Source organism: Telmatherina bonti (assembly GCF_933228915.1).
Source record: "Telmatherina bonti genome assembly, chromosome: 6".
In the NCBI taxonomy this organism is placed as follows: domain Eukaryota; kingdom Metazoa; phylum Chordata; class Actinopteri; order Atheriniformes; family Telmatherinidae; genus Telmatherina; species Telmatherina bonti.
In genome coordinates, this window is record NC_136624.1 from 36028334 (window position 1) to 36046673 (window position 18340).

Here is an 18340-nt window from a genome sequence, read left to right on the forward strand (position 1 = left end):
GACGAGCTGTTCAGCAATAAGCACAAGATCTGATGGCCTGAATAACCCTACATAAACAATGACCACATACTATTTGAATGTACATAATCACCCCAATTTATTGCAAACTGGAAGACAAGTTCATGTCATTTCATGGAAATCCTCACACTCTATTATAGGAAACTGTAAACTTTCCCAACACAAGTGTGGAGGGATGCAAGGAGAATAAATGATTCAGACATTACCGTTATGGGTCTTTGATTCACGTGACCATCTCATCAGTCAGCGTAGAAATGAAGGGACATCTGTACAGTGATGGGGATAACAGTAATGGCACTTTATGGGTTGTCTGTGAGAATCGTGTGGAGGCTCGCGATACTGCAGTCTACGCATCGGCCCCTTCTTATAATACTGATTCAGATGCGTTAAATGGTGGAAGCATGAGCAGTAAAAGGTTTTGAATTAGTAGCAGAGACTGAATTTTTATGAGTTAGTAGCGGAAGACAGAATTTATCAACGCATTTAGCGAGATTGGCTTTTAGAATACCAAATTATCCACTAAAGATACAAAGGGCTTGTAAGAAACGTGCATTTGCCTATGAATTATGAAAGTCAAATAGTAATGATAAAAAAAAATGGCTCCTCTTAGTAAGCTACATCTTGTCATTTAGACCCCACCTCACCACACCTGCAATCCACAAATATACAAATTCATCTTTCTCCACATCTTCCATTTATTTATTACAATTAATTCAATGTTAACCATAACTTTTCCATGTGTCAGCTTTTCCTCTCTTCATTTAAAACAAGTCCAGTATGAGACTATTCTTTAGAACCTGAAAAGTCCTGAAGGTGGGGGGGGGGGTATGGAGGGTGCTTAGAAAATAAAAGGACATAAAGGTTTGCAGGAGGAAAAGGAGGGAAGGGAGTGGCGTCTTCCTCAGAGCCACTTCGTGTGAGGATATTGTTTTTCATAAGCTATGTGAAATTTTATTTTTATTATTTCTTTTTAATATTTGGGAGCATCTCTCAGGCCTTGTTTAGCATTTCTCTACTCGACATCCTCTGCGTTGTCTCCCTGGTCTCCGTCCATTAGCAGTGCCGCATACTTGCTGGCTGAGCTGAAGTTCTGAAAGCAGAGATGAGATTAAAAAGGAATAAATAAAATTAACTTTGCTGAAGATCATGGAATAATTTCAGGGAAGTTAAGCCGCAGTAAAATAAAGCTTTTCTTTAATGTGAACATTAAGCTTTATGAAAACAGCGAAGCATCAAAGTTTGAGCGGATTTTGGCCTAAACTAAATCCTGTAGAGGTAAAAATAAAAATAGTCCTATTTTTAGGGGGTTAGGATGTAGCGGTTATTTAGGCATCCAAAAATTGCCCCAAAAACATCTTCTAGGGCTGGGTGACTGCTACAACTGGAGCCCTAAACAAAAACCAAACCCTGTGCATCTTATTTCTGCCAAACAGAGACGGTAACACCGAGGGGAAGAACTTACAGGGGTGGGGGTCTCTTCATATTTCTTTGGCTCTGGAGCAGGTCTGGAGTCTCGGTCTCTTTTGTTGTCCTTTCTACAATCAAGATTAACAAAGAGATTACACAACGCAACCCAGAAAAGAGTTCACCTCATGAGAGGACAGTTTCAGAAAACGGTTCACACACTGCTGAGCCTCAGACAGACAAACAGCTTCCGTTCCACTTTCTGTTTTAGCCACAACTTCTATACATATACAGATATTAACATGCACACCAGTTGAAGCTGCATCTGATGTCCACACCAGTCACACTGACATCCATCATCAGTTGTGTAGCTGAGAGCGGACCCACTCTTTACAGGGGGAAACATCCCTGCCTGCCCTTGCACGCTGTGGAGTTGCTAGCTTTGGATGGCTGACCTGTCCGCCTCCTTTCTTCGGTCTTTGTTGGGCACCTCTCCTCGGCCCCGCCCAGCTCCAGGGCCTGCAGACCCCCCTCGTGCTCGTGGGGGTCCCCGGTCCCGGCGCACACCATCAGCTTTGTTCTCATCTTTAAGGAAAAGCAAGACATTTGAGAAAAGGTGGACTTATTGTTTTTCCTGCAGACTGCTGGACACACCGCAGAATCAAAGCTCAAGTGTGTTAAAACGCCGAAGTACGATGGCGAGCCGAGCATCAAAACCAACACCTTAAACACGTCACATGTTCGGAAAAAGGGTCTGAATTACATCTTGGCAGGTTGCTCAACCTGACTTTTCTTTCGGACAGAAACATTTTGAGACAGAAGATAAGCCAGAAGAGTTTTTTTTAAATCATACTTAAACTCATGATGAAGGCGGCAAGTCGTGATGGAAACCGTTGAAACGCTACAATCCCATCTCTAAAAGCAGTACAGGCCAAATTTACAGCAGATAATCCAGTCATCACATTTCCATTTACAGCACAAGACAACGTTTCTTCATTTCGGCATGAGGAAGAAGACACTTAGAGGAGGTGGGGATCAAACCAGTGGAAGTTTAATGCAGATCATATGAGCAGGTACAACTCAGACATATGAAAAAAACAGCACAATTATGAAATCTTGAGCAGTTCAAATGTTGATAAAGAAAAGAGCATGATAAGAACATTTTGCACTAAAACAGCCACCGTGTTGAGCGTGATGAGGGCGACAACATAAATCTAAGGATAGATTATGTTTCACAACATTGTTTTTCCCATCAGTCCACCATTTTGTGTGTATGGTTATAAATGTTTAGCTTCAGACTTTGACTCCATGTTATCAAATCCAGCTAGTTGTAGACGGATGTTCTGCTTGCAGTCTACAGTAGGATTTGTGTTCAGCACTAGCAGGACTTACCCTTTCCAGATCCTCTTTCATCTGCAGAACTTGAGGAACTAGAGAGGAAGGAAGAGCAGACAGATGTTCTACAAGGCCGTACGGTTAATTCTGACCTTGAACGGGTTGCTCGTTTATTTGTGCGTTCCCACCTGAACTTAGGAGGAGTTGAACCACTTGGGGAGACAGGAGAGACTGGAGGTCGTCCTTCGCCCTCGCTTGAGCCTGTGTTCACTGCACTTCTTTTGGCCCATGCGTTCTCCTTAGGAGGAGGCGCAGGCATCACTTTCAGCGGCTCTTTGGAGGAGCTGGTGGAGGGGGGCCGTGGCGAGGGACCAGGGGAAGTGTTTCCTTCTCTCCCAGAGAAAACCTCATTCTCACCAGAGCGCTCGCTTTCTCGACACTTTGACCCTGGTGAACGAGAAGATTTCTACATAAAACACTGAAAATCTGCCAAAAACTTAAAGGGGTGCTATTCTGGTATTTCTAGTTTTCTGAGCGTTCTACAGTGTTACAGTGTTGAATCCTCATCAGACATGTGAACAACACTGTTTTTATCACGTAAACGCATGTTTGAGTTTGAGTTCCAGCACTCTCTCCGTTCGGTTTCCATGGCGACGAAAAAGGCGTCGTTTTAGAGAGTTTTTTCTACTTGGAAATCCTTGTGACGTCCCGGGGGATAAGGTTCGGTGATTGGTTACCTTCTACTGGTTAACAAGGGCATGTACAAATACATCAGGCGGGTGGAAAACGTGGGATAAAGTTATTTCCAACGATGGCTGGTGAGTTTACCAAAGAGAGACATCCTGCTGCATTCGTTGCTGTGGGTTGCTGTTTTCCACTTCGTTTTCAGGCTCTGATTCAGGTTCCAACATGTAGAGCTGTATGCTATGTGTTGACATTGTATTTTGTTTTTTTATTGAGTTCATATGAGCCTAATCCTTCTGTTTATGAGACGTTACAATGACGGCGAACGCAGTTGCGGTGCGCGCTCCCGATGTAGTGCAGTGGCGGGAGGCGGGGCTTAATGCGGAAGAGTCTCAATCCACTCGTTTTGCCCGCAGGCTGATCTGACAGCCTACGGAGAGGGTCGGTCTGAAGTGAATAAAACGATTTGTGACAATAACTCCATCAATCCCAGCCCTTCTGGTCTCAGAAATAAAAAATAAATTAGCCTGAAATGCACATAATAGTTCCACTTTAAAAAACAGGAACTGCGGCGGACTTGGAGAGTCGAGGTGGTTCTGGAAAAATGGGCTTTTATGTACAAAAAGAGAGTACAGACACAAGTTTGCAGATTCTGTGAGAATGAGGAGGATTATCTCACCTTTTCCAGAGGTGCTTCCTTGCTGGGAAGACTCGCTTCCTGTACGGGATCGCTCCGTATGGGTTTCCTCGTTGCGCCAGCTTGGATCCCTGAAAACACGATAACACATGAAATACCTTTTCTCAAAATATCTACGACTGTAAAAACTTTTATCTTTAGTGTCACAAAAACATTAACTAAACAGTTTTCAAACAGAAAATGCTGCACCTCCAACAAATTGATTTTTTATTTTGTAAAAAGCAAAACATATAAAACATTTATTTCACTGCTTCTAAAACTGTAAAACATCACAATGCAACTACAAGATGTGCTCCAACACGCATCAACATCCTGGCTTTATAGAGCTTAGAGGGTGGAAATCTGTTCATTTTGTAGGTATATATCTGCCTGGATCAGATCTACGTCTTTTTGTTTGTTGTTTAGTTGACAGACAGAGCTACTTTCAGAATCACAACCTGAACCTTTAATCTGAGGCAGAAGAACTTAAACATGAAACGTCTCACAAAGGCAAGTCATCGGCCAGGTGACGTATAGAAAATGTTCATCAATAACAAGAAGACGACCAGAAAAAGCTTCAGCAAGCTGTGAGGTGCTTTTCCTTTAGTAAAGCATTTGCACATTTCTTAACTGCTTTTTCTCATTTAAGGTCACAAAAAAAGTAAATGATATAATAATAAATTAGATTTATAAATCCCTTTCCCTTTACATTGTATTCATTGTTCATTCGCTGATTATTGGTGAGGTAAACTAGCCAGTCTGGTTAGACTGATGGAGATCTGGCAGCCGATTCACACCTACAGCCTCTACAACCAGCAGCGATGCCGACACTGGGAGCAGGAATGGTGAAGCGTGAAGGTTTCAATCACCAGCTACAGCGTTGTTTCCTCAGAGAAAGGTTCATCTCGATATTCTGTTTGTGCAAAAGTTGGATAGAAACACCCTCTGACCTGTCTCTCATCTTTCTCTCAGGTCCTCGGCCTTTGTCTTCCTCCAGCTGCCTTTGCAGTCTCTCTTCCTCCTTCTTCAGCCTCTCCTCCACTTCCCTCTCCTTGGCTGCAGTGTCAACTGGTTTAGCGCCGCCAAAGATGGACGAGGCCCTGCTGCTGGAGGTTGGAGGAGCCGCTGGGGAGGTACCGCCACTGCCACTGGTACCTTCCTCCTCCTTTGGTACGCTGCGGGGCTTCAGGTTTAACTTGGGTCGTTGCTGAGGAGCTGGAATCAGGTTGAGAAGATCAGCATGACTGTTCTAGATCAAAACAGCTGAAATATTAGCTTGAAAATAAACATTTATACGCCGAGCTCTCACCTCTCTCCTCGCGCCTTTCATCTCGTCTCTCATACCGGTCCTCCCGGTCGCCGTACCGATCACGATCGCTGTAACGGTCGCTGCTACCTCGACTATCGTCATAATCTCGCCGGAAGCCACTACCAAAGGCACGACGACCTCCTCCACCACCACGGGAGTCATAACCTAAAGACAAATCGGGAGAAATGATTCTGATCCTGTAAACAAGATATGCAACCACATGACCAATCCAATCTGAAGAAGTGCAAACAGAAGGTCATATATAAACACCGCTCAAAAAAATAAAGGGAACACCTAAACAACACAATGTAACTCCAAGTCAACCACACTTCTGTGAAATGGAACTGTCCTCTTAGGAAGCAACACTGACTGACAATCAGTTCCACATGCTGTTGTGCAAATGGAATAGACAACAGGTGGAAATTATAGGCCATTGGCAAGACACACCCAGTAAAGGAGTGGTTCTGCAGGTGGTGACCACAGACCACTTCTCAGTTCCAATGCTTTCTGATGTTTTGGTCACTTTTGAATGCTGGCGGTGCTTTCACTCTAGTGGTAGCATGAGACGGAGTCTACAACCCACACAAGTGGCTCAGGTAGTGCAGCTCATCCAGGAGGGCACATCAATGTGAGCTAATGCAAGAAGGTTTGCTGGGTCTGTCAGCGTAGTGTCCAGAGCATGGAGGCGCTACCAGGAGACAGGCCAGTACATCAGGAGACGTGGAGGAGGCCGTGGGAGGGCAACAACCCGGCAGCAGGACCGCTACCTCCTTCTTTGTGCAAGGAGGAACAGGAGGCGCACTGCCAGAGCCCTGCAAAATGAGCTCCAGCAGGTCACAAATGTGCATGTGTCTGCTCAGACAGAAACAAACTCCATGAGGGTGGTATGAGGGCCCGACGTCCACAGGTGGGAGTTGTGCTTACAGCCCGACACCGTGCAGGACGTTTGGCATTTGCCAGAGAACAAGATTGGCAAATTCACCACTGGCGCCCTGTGCTCTTCACAGATGAAAGCGGGTTCACACTGAGCACATGTGACAGACGTGACAGAGTCTGGAGACGCCGTGGAAAACGTTCTGCTGTCTGCAACATCCTCCAGCAGGACCGGTTTGGCAGTGGGTCAGTAATGGTGTGGGCTGGCATTTCTTTCGAGGGCAGCACAGCCCTCCATGTACTCGCCGGAGGTAGCCTGACTGCCATTAGGTACCAAGATGTAGGGCTGGGCGATATATCGAATATACTTGAGATATCATGGCTAGTCCCCTGTGCGATATAGAAAATGCCTATATTCGCCATATTCGAGTATCCTGTTGTCACGCAGTTGTTTTTAGCTGTGGGCGGGGTTTTCCCACTCCTCGACTCTGCACCGCTTTGCACAGAGAGTTAAAGCAAGCGCACCTAGTTACGTACATAACGTGAGCTCCGTGCTACGTCATGAGAGGCAGCGTGTAGCAGCTTTTCTAGCAGAGAACTCCGGCAGCAGCACGAGTTACAAAAAATGGAGGAGGAAGAATTTGTTCCCAAGAAAAATAGTACAGGATCCTTCATCTGGCGGTGGTTTGGATACCGGAGAGTATGTATGTCGTATGTATGTTGTATGTCGCAAAAGTTTCGCTACAAAAGGTAGTAGTACCACAAATTTAAAATGACATGTTTGTGCCACTGCTTTAACTGTTGTTATATACGGTTTTGATCAATTTGCTTCATTACAATTTCATCCTTTTGGCATGAATGTTTAAAATCAGCACATCTTAATGCAGTATGAACAATTATGTTTAAATCATCTTACTGATGTGATTGTATGCACCAAAGCATTAATTCAAAGCTAAGGTAAATATCGAGATATATATCGTATATCGTGACATGCCATAAAAATATCGGCATATTACTAAAAGGTCATATCGCCCAGCCCTACCAAGATGAGATCCTCAGACCCCTTGTGGGATCATTTGCTGGTGCGGTTGGCCCTGGGTTCCTCCTAAAGCAAGACAATGCTAGACCTCATGTGGCTGGAGTGTGTCAGCAGTTCCTGCAACACCTAGGCATTGATGTTATGGACTGGCCCGCCCGTTCCCCAGACCGAAATCCAGTTGAGCCCATCTGGGACATCATGTCTCGCTCCATCCACCAACGCCAAGTTGCACCACAGACTGTCCAGGAGTTGGCGGATGCTTTATTCCAGGTCTGGAAGGAGATACCCTCAGAAGAACATCCGCCGCCTCATCAGGAGCATGCCCAGGTGTTGTAGGGAGGTCATACAGGCACGCGGAGGCCACACACACTATTGAGCTTCATTTTGACTTGTTTAAAGGACATTACATCAAAGTTGGATCAGCCTGCAGAGTGTTTTTCCACTTTAATTTGGAGTAGAACTCCAAATCCAGACCTCCATGGGTTGATAGATTTCATTTTCATTGACAATTTTTGTGTGATTTTGTTTTCAGCTCATTCAACTGTGGGAAGAACCAAGTATTTAATAAAAATATTTCATTCATTCAGATCTACAATGTGTTACTTTAGTATTCCCTTTATTTTTTGAACAGTGTATTTATATCTAGAGTCTTTAGAGGATGAAATAGGAATCCAGTTTATAGATTATTTGGTAAAACAGAAATATTTACAATAATATAATCATCATGATTATTATGCAGGAAGATCAGACAATGGTTTTTTCTTTATTATGAATTGGCTTGAACAGGTGTCTGTAAAGAGCCTGGAGATAACGTTGTTGTGAAGTGGTGCTTTACAAATTAAGCCAAATTTAATTGAATTTCACAACAGTATAAACATGTGAAACCACATGAAAGCTCCTTATAGGTCAGTCTGAATTGTTTCTGTCTTTTGATGCCAACATAAAATAATACAGCAACAATCTCTTCCAACAAAATCTCCACTGCTCCACAAACAGACAATGTCTGCATATTCACCCAATAGAAGAAAGCATGACTTAATCTGTTGTGGTGGGAATAAGTCTTCCCACGTCATGCTTTCCCACTCGGAAACGCCTCCTCCCTACTTTTTTCCCCATTCTGCGTGCAGGTGCTGCTGATCTGCCGTTAAAGTTCTGACAATCCTGAACAGACAGTACCGATACTGTGGGATCTTTACGGTTAAATAATTAATAGTGGTATTTAACGCTGGGATTAATTGTAAAATCCGGTAATCGTGACTTCCCTAAATGCAAATATATTTATTTTAAAGGTTGGAAAGCTGTTGCACACCACACAATTAACTCACCTCCTCTGTCATAGTCTCTGCGATCCCTGTCGTCATAGCGATCCCGGTAGCGGTCTCTTCCTCCATCGTAACGATCGTTGTCACGCCGTGGGCCGTCTCTGTAACGGTCTGACTCATAACGGTCCCGTGATCCTGAAACAGGAAAGCAACAATCCAGCTGAAGGAGTCTAGGTTTTTCTTCTGATAACGTTCATCTACTCAGGTCTCTGCCAAACTTATTCCTATAGGATCATATTTTTATTTTAATAAATAACTCTGATGTGTAAGAAACTTTTTTTTATCTGTAATTAATTGGGAAAGTCAAATCGGGAAAGTAAACTTTTTAGATAAAATCAGACAGAGGTACACATTTTAAAACATAATTAATATTTTTTGGGGTTCATATTAGTCTACTTAAAATCCTAAATTAGGACCTACTTTCTCCGAAGGCATCATCCCTCCTCGGAGGTCCATCGTCGGCGTCTGCACTCGGCCGAGCTCTCCAGTCACTGTCTGTCTTGTCAGGACCCATGTCTGCCATCCGACCACCCCTGTCTCTGCCCCCCATAAGTCCACTGTCTCTTTCTGAAATGTAAGAAAAAAGAAGAAACAGTTCAGTCACATTATTGGAGTGTGTTGATTTAAAGTGTAAGCCCCGAGTAAGAGGGTCTAGCTGAGAGTAAGGGGTCTAGAAACTACTTAGCTAGTGTATACCTTTATCATTAGACTGGTCTGCAATATCGACACGGATCCTTCGGTTCCCCAGATTCTGTTAGAGGAAGAGACAGCAGTACTTATGTTATTTATCTATTTCATGTTAAGAAAACTTATTGTGTAATTTCCTGTTATATTAATTTATTAAATAAAAAAATGATTAATCTTTCACACATACAAGTTAACTTAATGCAGTTTATGTTGTTTGTTGTTCATCTCACCTCTTCACTGAGGCTGAGTGCTCGCAGGAGGGACTCCACATCATCAAATTCCGCATAGCCAAATCCCTTGAGTCTCTCTGGGTTATTGGGCTCACGAGGCAGACGTACTGCACTGATCTGAAAACGAAGATGAGGTGAAACCGGCCATGAAGTCACAGAAAGCATAGATGGACTTTGAACAGAGGAAACATCAGCTCAGCAGCCATGATATGACCCTAACAAACATCTACATGATAAAAATAGATGTCTTTTATTGCTACAACTTGACAGTCTAATTTGAGTTTACTTATTTAGAAATGGTCAAGGAGAGCTTAGATGCACAAGTAAAAGGACAGTAGTCCAAGTAGAAAAATGTTAAACTAGTAAAAACTAAACAGTTAAAAAAAAAAAAAAAATACATAAGACAAAGTAAATGCTTGTCGTATGGTGCTGCTATATCAGCAACTGCTGCCTGAATTTAATAAAGAGCTCGTTTTTATGTTTTGCACCATCTCACAGTATTTGTGCATGTAGCACCGCCTGTTAAAGCTGTTTTACTCTGTTTTTCTTTCTTTTTTCTTTTTTTTTTTAAAAAGGCATTCCTGGTCTCCATCTGTCCCTCTCAGCCTCAAGTCAGTAATACACGCACATATACCTGACACAACATCCACATTAACAGAGGAAGTACGTAGTCATGTGGTACCTTAACGTATGAATTACAAGAGCAGAAGAAGCCGTTTTCTGTAATCAGGCATGTTGCAGCTTAACCGTTTTGGCTTCTTGTGTTTTGCTTCGTTTGTGTGCAAATGACAATTTATTTGTGACCATGTCCACTAGTTTTCTGCAATATGCCAACTATTATTATTCTGGCTCAAAAAGAATTTTTTGTGTCATCAATAGACTATTCTGTCTGCTTTCTTCCTTAGAAGCTGCATCCGACCAATATGATGTATCATTTATCAGCTGGTATTCCTAGACATGGCCAACCTGATGGATCTGTCAGGTTGGCCACGCCCCCTGTCATCCAGTGGTCTCTAGACGAATGAGAGCATCAACACTTCCTCATCCCTGTTGGTTGAGTCCCTAAACCCCTGTTCTGATTTCTATTTCCTTCTTAGTCCATCAATCTCTTCTCAGATGAATTTAGTATTGTCCCTGTCCATGATGTGGACAGGAATCACATGGTGGATCAGGTCCATCAGGTTGGCATCGTTTACAAATAACACCTGTAAAACGATGCGTCGCAACAGTCAAATGACTATTCTGAAGAAAAGAGTGGACAGAACAGTCTGGAACTAAGGAAGAAAATCAAACAAATCTTTTTGAACCAGAAGATCCTAAAATGATTCCAAAATTGTGTATCATGGTGTATTTTTGACATAACGTCTAAATTCTTACAAAAACGGTACTGAGCAGTTAAATGTTTCACTGTCATGAAATTAATTGAAATTGGGGTTTTTTTTTTTGTTTTTTTTAAATTAAACTGCAATAAATAATAATATTAATTACACTGTATATTGTAAACACAAAAGCAATGCGAGGCGACACAAAAGATAAAAATTTCCCAGAGTCCCCCAGCAGTGCAATATTATGTTAGCTGGTGATTCATGTTTATTATAATATCAATTTTTAGCAGTGTAAGATTCACTGTGTATCTCTGTGTGTTATTGTGTATCTCTGTGTAATCTTACAATGCTAACAATAAATAAAAAAAAATCACCAGTGTGTCACCCAAACAGCTGAACTGTAACTGAAGCTCAAAGCATGAATTTCACTGGTTGTGTTGCTTTGCAGATCACCTCTGTGGTGGAATATTTAATGTTTATGGTCTGTGTTTGTTCCACCTACTGCCAAGCCGCGAAAGAAGTCTTTTATCGAGTCCTCAGTAACATCGTAGGGCAGGTTGCCCAGGAAGGCCGTGTATGGCGGGCTGCGGGGGAGCTTGGACCTGTCGATGTTGGGCTCACGGGCTGAGCGGGGGGCTGTCGGCAGGATGGAGCGGTCAATGGGTGGCGCCCTGTACGTGTCCTCCTCGGTGTGCCACGATGTCGAGACTGAAGGAAAAAGCAAAGGAAATTTCTCAGAAAACAAAACATTTTCTTTTACTGATGAAATCAATTATATCTTTGTCGTCCTTTCAAGTTTTTATAGCAGCTAAGAGTAAGGTAAAAAGTAAACGCACAAACATTTAGGATACACAAGAGAACCACCAAGACGAATGGCTATAAATGTGCAAAACATGTTTGCAGGAACAACAGGGGGATGTTTACCAGAGTTGATGAAGGGGAAAAAAAAGCATGCAGACATGACAAAGGAGAATATAAGAAATCCAAGAGTATAAAACTAAAATGTTGCATAAACACAGATCTAAATACACGGCAAAGTTTATAATGAGATGGGAGCGATTCTAAATACTTCCAGGAAAAAGTTCACAGCAGCCGAATGAGTAGCAGCAGTTTTTCCTGTGACAGACTTTCAGCATAGATGATGCTATTAAAAAAAGGAATTATCCGCAATTTAAAGCTAAAAAAAAAAAAAAAAAAAAACTCCAGTAAGGGAAACATTTATGATGACAGCCATGTGTTTACAGTCTACATCAGTCCTGTATCAACACAGACTGCTTAAAAAGTTAATGAACCAGTTGAGTTTAAACAAGTTGCAAGTGTGTTTCAGTACACACAGCACAAACCAAGACGGCCAACATTTATGTTCTCTTCCAGATTAGATCCAATCAATCCAGCAGGCGAAGCAAAACAGAACTCCTGCAGTGTAGAGCATTTAAAATGTCAATTTACATGGTAGAGAAAATTACCCGAGGCGAGAATGACCTCATGCAACAGGATAACTTAACACTGGGCCAACGTTAATCTAAGCCTCATTACCTTTTTCATTCTGTTATACACTTTTATACGACGGGGAGAAATATGCCAGAATTACACTTACAACTCCTTATATATTTAGTCATACATTTAGTATTTCACCACACATATGTACACCAATACCTGTCTGACAACATTCATCTACACACTTTCATCTCGACAAAATCATCTTTGAACAATTTTATATTTATACATATACATATATATATATATATATATAGATATAGATATACATATATATACACACACATATATATAGATATATGTATATGATACATATATATGCAGAGAGACTCATGTTTCATGCTGCAAACAGAGAGCATGGATGCTCTCACAAACATTTGACCAAATTCTTTAACCAAATAAGAGTCTTTATTGAACTATTTTATTTTTTTACATTACAATCGGTCGTGTTAACTGTGTGTTATTTTCTTTCTCAGGGTTTCAACCTGTTGTGATCTCATTGGCTGCAGCTCCTCACTTATGACTCACTAAACTCATCTCCAACTCCTTAAAAATACCAATGCTAGCTATTCAGTCAGGGATTAGGATGCCTCTGCTTGCCTCTCACATCATGTCTTATTCTAACATGATGAGTGCTGAGCACCTGGAAACCTGCAGATTTGCTGCAGAGCTGAAATCACCCATGTGGTGCAAGTCAGGCTTTACAGAGACAATTCCACTTAGAGGACATAATGAGCAACAAAAGGCTTGAAGTGTGTGAAAACATCTGCTGACCTTAAAGCAAACTTGAATAAATGTTTCTTTAGAATAACTTTTTCCATTAATCTCAGCAGCAGCTGCCTGACCTTTAAATGTAAATAATGCTAAATATTAGGTTTGCTCACAATTTGAAGTTTCTGTTGCTGGATTTGTTATGTTTGGACTGAGCTGAGTTTAGTTTAATGGTTTCAGAGACGGACTTTAGGCACCCAGGGTCAAGTCTTCAGACCCTTAACACCCCATACTGTTTCTTGGGCAGAACTTCTGCCCTCGAGTACATCTAGAGAGGCGTCAAATGCAGAAAATATCCCAAATGGGATTAAAAACGTGAAGATTTCAGCCAAGCTAATAGGAGCAGGTGTCTGGAAATATACTGAAAACGCAAATTTGTCTGTTTTTCAGTTTAAACTATTGGAGAAAACTGGTGATGTGGTTAAAGCAGAACCAGAAGAGAACAGTTCAATTGTGATTGGCAATGATGCAACCGTCTCCATTAGCAACAATGTTTTTATTCATACTGGTGCCAGTGTGTGTGCGCGTGTGTGTGTTAAATCATCCTTACAAGTCTGCAACCCATTTTCTCTCTTCAGACATTAAATAACAATTAAATGATGGCTCTAAAATCGGTTGAATTTGCATATATTTTTTTGTTTTTGGTGTGTGTGTGTGTGTATACTTACCATCTCCATCCAGATCATCGGTCTCATCGGCCCAGCTTGTGGACTTGGTCGGGTAGCTGGGGGGTACGCTGCTGCCTCCACTGTCCTCTGCCAGGAAGTCAGTCAGAGTGAGGGTCTTCCCCTTCTTATTCTTCTTTTTAGCTAGAGGAAAAAATGTGCACAACTACGAGTTACATGCACGTATAAATGTCTTAAATGCAATCATGCAACGTAAATGTTGTGAAATGTTATTTGAAACAAAAAAGTTTACACTTTCAAAACCAGCCCTGATGTTTTACTATTCACAATAAATGTTACAGCGTTTATTACGTATTGCGTTTATTATGTTACAGCTCCGTCTTTAAGCTCCCATTTAGAGTCTGGATGTCCAAAAGGCATGCGTACGCATCTTTTCTCATGCATGTGTTCCTCTGAACAAGCAAAGACAAAAAAAGTATGATTAAAACAAAAAAATCCTAACAGCAGAGTAGTGAGATGCTGTTCAGCTCAACCAGACAAGGTCGACACGCATGTATGTGATAAAACAATTATTTTCCTGTTGCAAATGACACACAGGGACTGGTTTCTGTGTCCAACTGTCAGCCTGCAGCCAGCTAGAAAATAACATGTTCAGCTCTGAGAGTGAGTTGGAGAACCAAACCAAACACCAAGTTGCTTTATATCTTGAGTGTAAATTTACAAGTTACTTGTTCATTAAAGCTTGGTACACGTAAGAATTTCTTTTAATCTGAAAAGCCTTTTATCTGTTAGAGACCCTGCACACAGAGATAAAAAATTAGGAATAGAACAGTTCTGATTGTATTGCATATGGTGTGCTCTGAAAATGCTTCTGTCCCACAGCCGACGGAGAATTTAGTCCTCTGAGCCAGAAAGCTTGTGTGATAAAACGTGATCTAATAAAAACAAAGAAGAAGAAACAAAGCAACAACTGGAAAACACAACATCCAGAACGGAAAAGGACGTACAAAACGACGGAATGATGGTGGTCTTGGGACTACTGATGACAGAAAATCCCAAACAAAAAAAATAATCACAAAAAAAAAAAAAAAAAAAACTTTGGAAAAAGCCTGAGGAGAGCGGAAACTCATATTTTACAGTCTGAGTGTCGGCCATGCTTGTTATTGTTTTCACCTCTTCTTCGTCCCCAGTCAGCTCGCTATCTTTATTGGCCACGTTAAAATCCACAAAGTCACGACTCGGGAGTCGTCAGCTTCACCGACTGGAAGAGTTTTGGTTGCAAATGCAGAAAAAGTTTAATACTTGGAATTGTCGGTCTCTAAACGTTTTGGAGTGGATTGCCGGGACAAATTCACCCCTATCCCACCTCACACCACAGGATCATTTTATTGCATAAGACTTCAGATAATCAGGCGTTCACCATCCCTGGTACTGAAGAGGGAAAAACGGGACAAAAACAGCCCGATAACCCTAATGTGTGTACCCAGCTTAGGATCATCACGGTTATAACAACACAGAGGAGAAAGAAAAAAAAAAGTACATTTCTTAGACTTATTTCTATGATATAAAATTCTGGAGTAAGCTAAAAGAAATTTTCTAGCATCATTAACATTTTATGCCACCTCACTGTATCCTCTAGTTCTTTGGTTCAGTGTCAGCCGAGACAAAAAGCTGCTGAACTAATCAGTCACCCTTAATGTGCTCAACTTCTGATTTGTTTTTACTTGCATGCACTTCATGGATTTAGTTGCAAAAGTCATCTACTGCTGCATCATTGGTGCTGGTTGGTGGAGCTCCAACTAAAGATGGTGTTGTAAAACACCTCAATATCAACAATCTGTAAGCATATATAAGGACCAACCCCTGCATACACAGGGTATTAACAAGCCATAGTCATGCCATTACAAAATGGAAAGAACATTATTAATTGCAACTATTTGGTTGTGTGTGACAGCCCTGGCCAGTTATGGAACATTCCCCATGGTGTCTAAATGTCAACAGATAGCACCAGTTGCCCAGGGGGCTTCACACAGTTCACAGACCAGGTTTGATTTGTTTTGGTCTGTGGCAGAAAAAGAGGAGACAAAGCTGACTGGGAGCTTTATTGTAAAAAAATCCCAGCTGTCAGGACATTCTTTACACACACAGTCACCAAATCTGCACACACACAACACCATGTTTACTTCTCCCCGAGAACAGTTTAAATCACTGTATACAATAAACACATCTAATCATCTTAACTTGTCTTGTGAACAATTTATTAGTTTTCAGCCGTTTTCTCCGCATTAATGTGATAGTTTCCTTCTTGTGCTAAAATGGGAATAACTGCGTAGTAACGGTTAATTGCATGGACACATTGCATGAATTTTGGGCCCTATGAAATATCGCAAACTAAAATATTTAGATTTTTGTTTTTGCTTCAATTTCTTCAAGCTAATAAAAAAAAAAAAAAAAAAAAAGCTTTTCATGGGCATAATAAAGATCTAAGGCTGTGTTTAACCCTTTATGGGGCAAGTGATTATTTTTTTTATCACTTTGTTTCTTTTCATATTAAGCACGAAACTATGTTTTTTGTTAATGTAACAGAATGGAGGCTTTGGTTCATACCAGAAGGACAATTTTAGGTTAAAATTTCTAATTTGAAGATATTTCTTTTGAGTGCCCTATAAAGGTTTAAATAACAGTACATACATCTAACTAGATTATTTTAATATAAATAGTTTATCAGTTTATATTATTGATATATTTTATTACAACCTTTTTTTTTTTTTTAAATTAAGGTTTAATGATTTTCTTATATAGTTTGTAGGGGTGAGAAAATCAAATTGAAAAATCGAAAACCTGGATTTTTTCCTTTGCAATTTTGAAATGATTTTTTTTCCATATAAATAAGAATAATCCATGATAAAATTTTTAGCATTTTTATTGATCTTTTTACTTGTCTTCTTAGGCATTATAGCAGCAGAATGATGATCTGGATAATGTGTGGTTGTTTCCTAAGTGAAATCAAGAAAAATGACTAAAGTTTTGTTCATTTTTTTGTTTTTCTACAAAAACCAGCAATATCAACAAATAATGAGAATCGCAATTTAAATCGAATCGCCACCCAAAAACATCGAAATCATATGTCACAGCCCTGATAGTTTGTACATCTTTTATGGCCACTATAAATTGGTGAAATCCCCCCCATATGGCGCATTTGTGGACACAGGTTGCTATTTAGGCTGATCTCTTTTGTCTTCCATGACCAAGTGAGCTTAGTCAGCACAGGACTGCTGACAGGGGAAGTATCCCTGCTTAGCTGGCTAGGTTTTAGGGCCTAGTTCACGTTGCAGCGCCAGGATCCAAGTGCGCCATCAGCGGTGGAAGACTTGGGGAAGACAAAGTTGTGACGCTGACAGCGAAGTGTTCGTGTTTAGTGTTGGGTACGTTTTGGACGCGACTAAACATGCCCGGTTTAGGCCAAACAGAGATAGACGAGAGAAACGCGACACACGTGGGGAGACTCTCCGGGATGGCCCGGACTCCTCGGCCCGACCCCTCCTCCACTCAGCGCGCTTGCGCCACGGCGCGCCACGGCAAGCTCCACCACTGACGCACAATGTGCCAGCTCTGCACGCAGTTAGGAACATTTCACAGCATTGTCACCTTCCCATACGTTTAATAACAAGTTAACCCAAAGATCGGTGTAACATTTGCTGCAGTAAAAAGAATCTTACAAGTAATTTTTATGTTAAAATATGAAGAAGTCATTGCCTCGTTCATTCGCCTAACCCCAAACGCTATGGGATTTTTTTAGCGGGCTAAAACTACCAGCTGCGGTGTTTTATAGACACGAGACAACGACGGGGAGCAACAAACAGATTAAAATAATCATCCGCGCAAATAAAGTGTCAACGTGACTGGAGATATAACTCTGAAATTCCCACGAACCGACTCAGACCGTTCACCCACATAAACCTCACCTGACGCCGCCATGTTGGAGAGCGAGTTCGCTGTAGTACCCGGATGAAGGCGTCAGAGGTTTATTATCGGGAGCGCGCATCCACGTTCACGGGCCTCCTCCCTTGTTTACTTACTGACCCACATCTGCTTAGAGCAGTGTTTTTTTCCCAACCTATTTTGAACCAAGACACACTTTTTTTTTCCACTGAAAAATCACAAGGCACACCACAAACCAAAATGTTTGGTTTTTTTTTAAAAGTCCAAATAAATAATATAAAGTCCATCTTGTCAAAGCCTCTTGAATATAAATCAGATAAACACAAGAAGGAATATTATTGGCTTTCACTGGGACCTGTTTGGATTAAGATAGAGCTGCTTTTTAGAATAATTAGGTTAAATTGGGTAATTTCTCACAGCACACTGGTGTGCCACAGCACAGTGGTAGAAAAAACACTGGTTTAGACCAGTGTTTCTCCATTCTGGTCCTCGGGCCCCCCCCTGCCCTCCATGTTTTAGACATGATCCTCCTCCAAAGCACCTGAGTCAGATTACTGAACTTCCTTGTCAAGTTTTTTTGCAGCCTGTTAACGATCCTTTAT

The 18340-nt window shown here is 41.4% G+C and overlaps 1 protein-coding gene across 1 annotated transcript; it reads right to left on the reverse strand.

Moving 5' to 3' along the window:
• Positions 1-85: 85 nt before the first annotated feature.
• eif4ba (eukaryotic translation initiation factor 4Ba) lies at positions 86-17780 on the reverse strand. Its single transcript, XM_079241489.1, has 15 exons — positions 17762-17780; positions 13839-13979; positions 11405-11610; positions 9578-9694; positions 9357-9411; positions 9081-9227; positions 8664-8795; positions 5427-5591; positions 5068-5332; positions 4121-4209; positions 2946-3204; positions 2815-2852; positions 1878-2007; positions 1481-1553; positions 86-1108 (listed from the first exon to the last, which is right to left on the reverse strand). The coding sequence occupies exons 1-15, from the start codon at positions 17772-17774 to the stop codon at positions 1031-1033; spliced, it is 1908 nt and encodes a 635-aa protein (XP_079097615.1). The 5' UTR covers positions 17775-17780; the 3' UTR covers positions 86-1030.
• Positions 17781-18340: the final 560 nt, after the last annotated feature.

What these genes read in the sequence shown, in the direction of transcription:
- eif4ba (XM_079241489.1), bottom strand. An exon ending in AGACCAGTCTAATGATAAAG is followed by an intron (nt 9,228 to 9,356) that starts GTATACACTAGC and finishes CTTACATTTCAG; the next exon opens with AAAGAGACAGTGGACTTATG. An exon ending in ATGAAGAGACCCCCACCCCT is followed by an intron (nt 1,109 to 1,480) that starts GTAAGTTCTTCC and finishes CTCTGCTTTCAG; the next exon opens with AACTTCAGCTCAGCCAGCAA.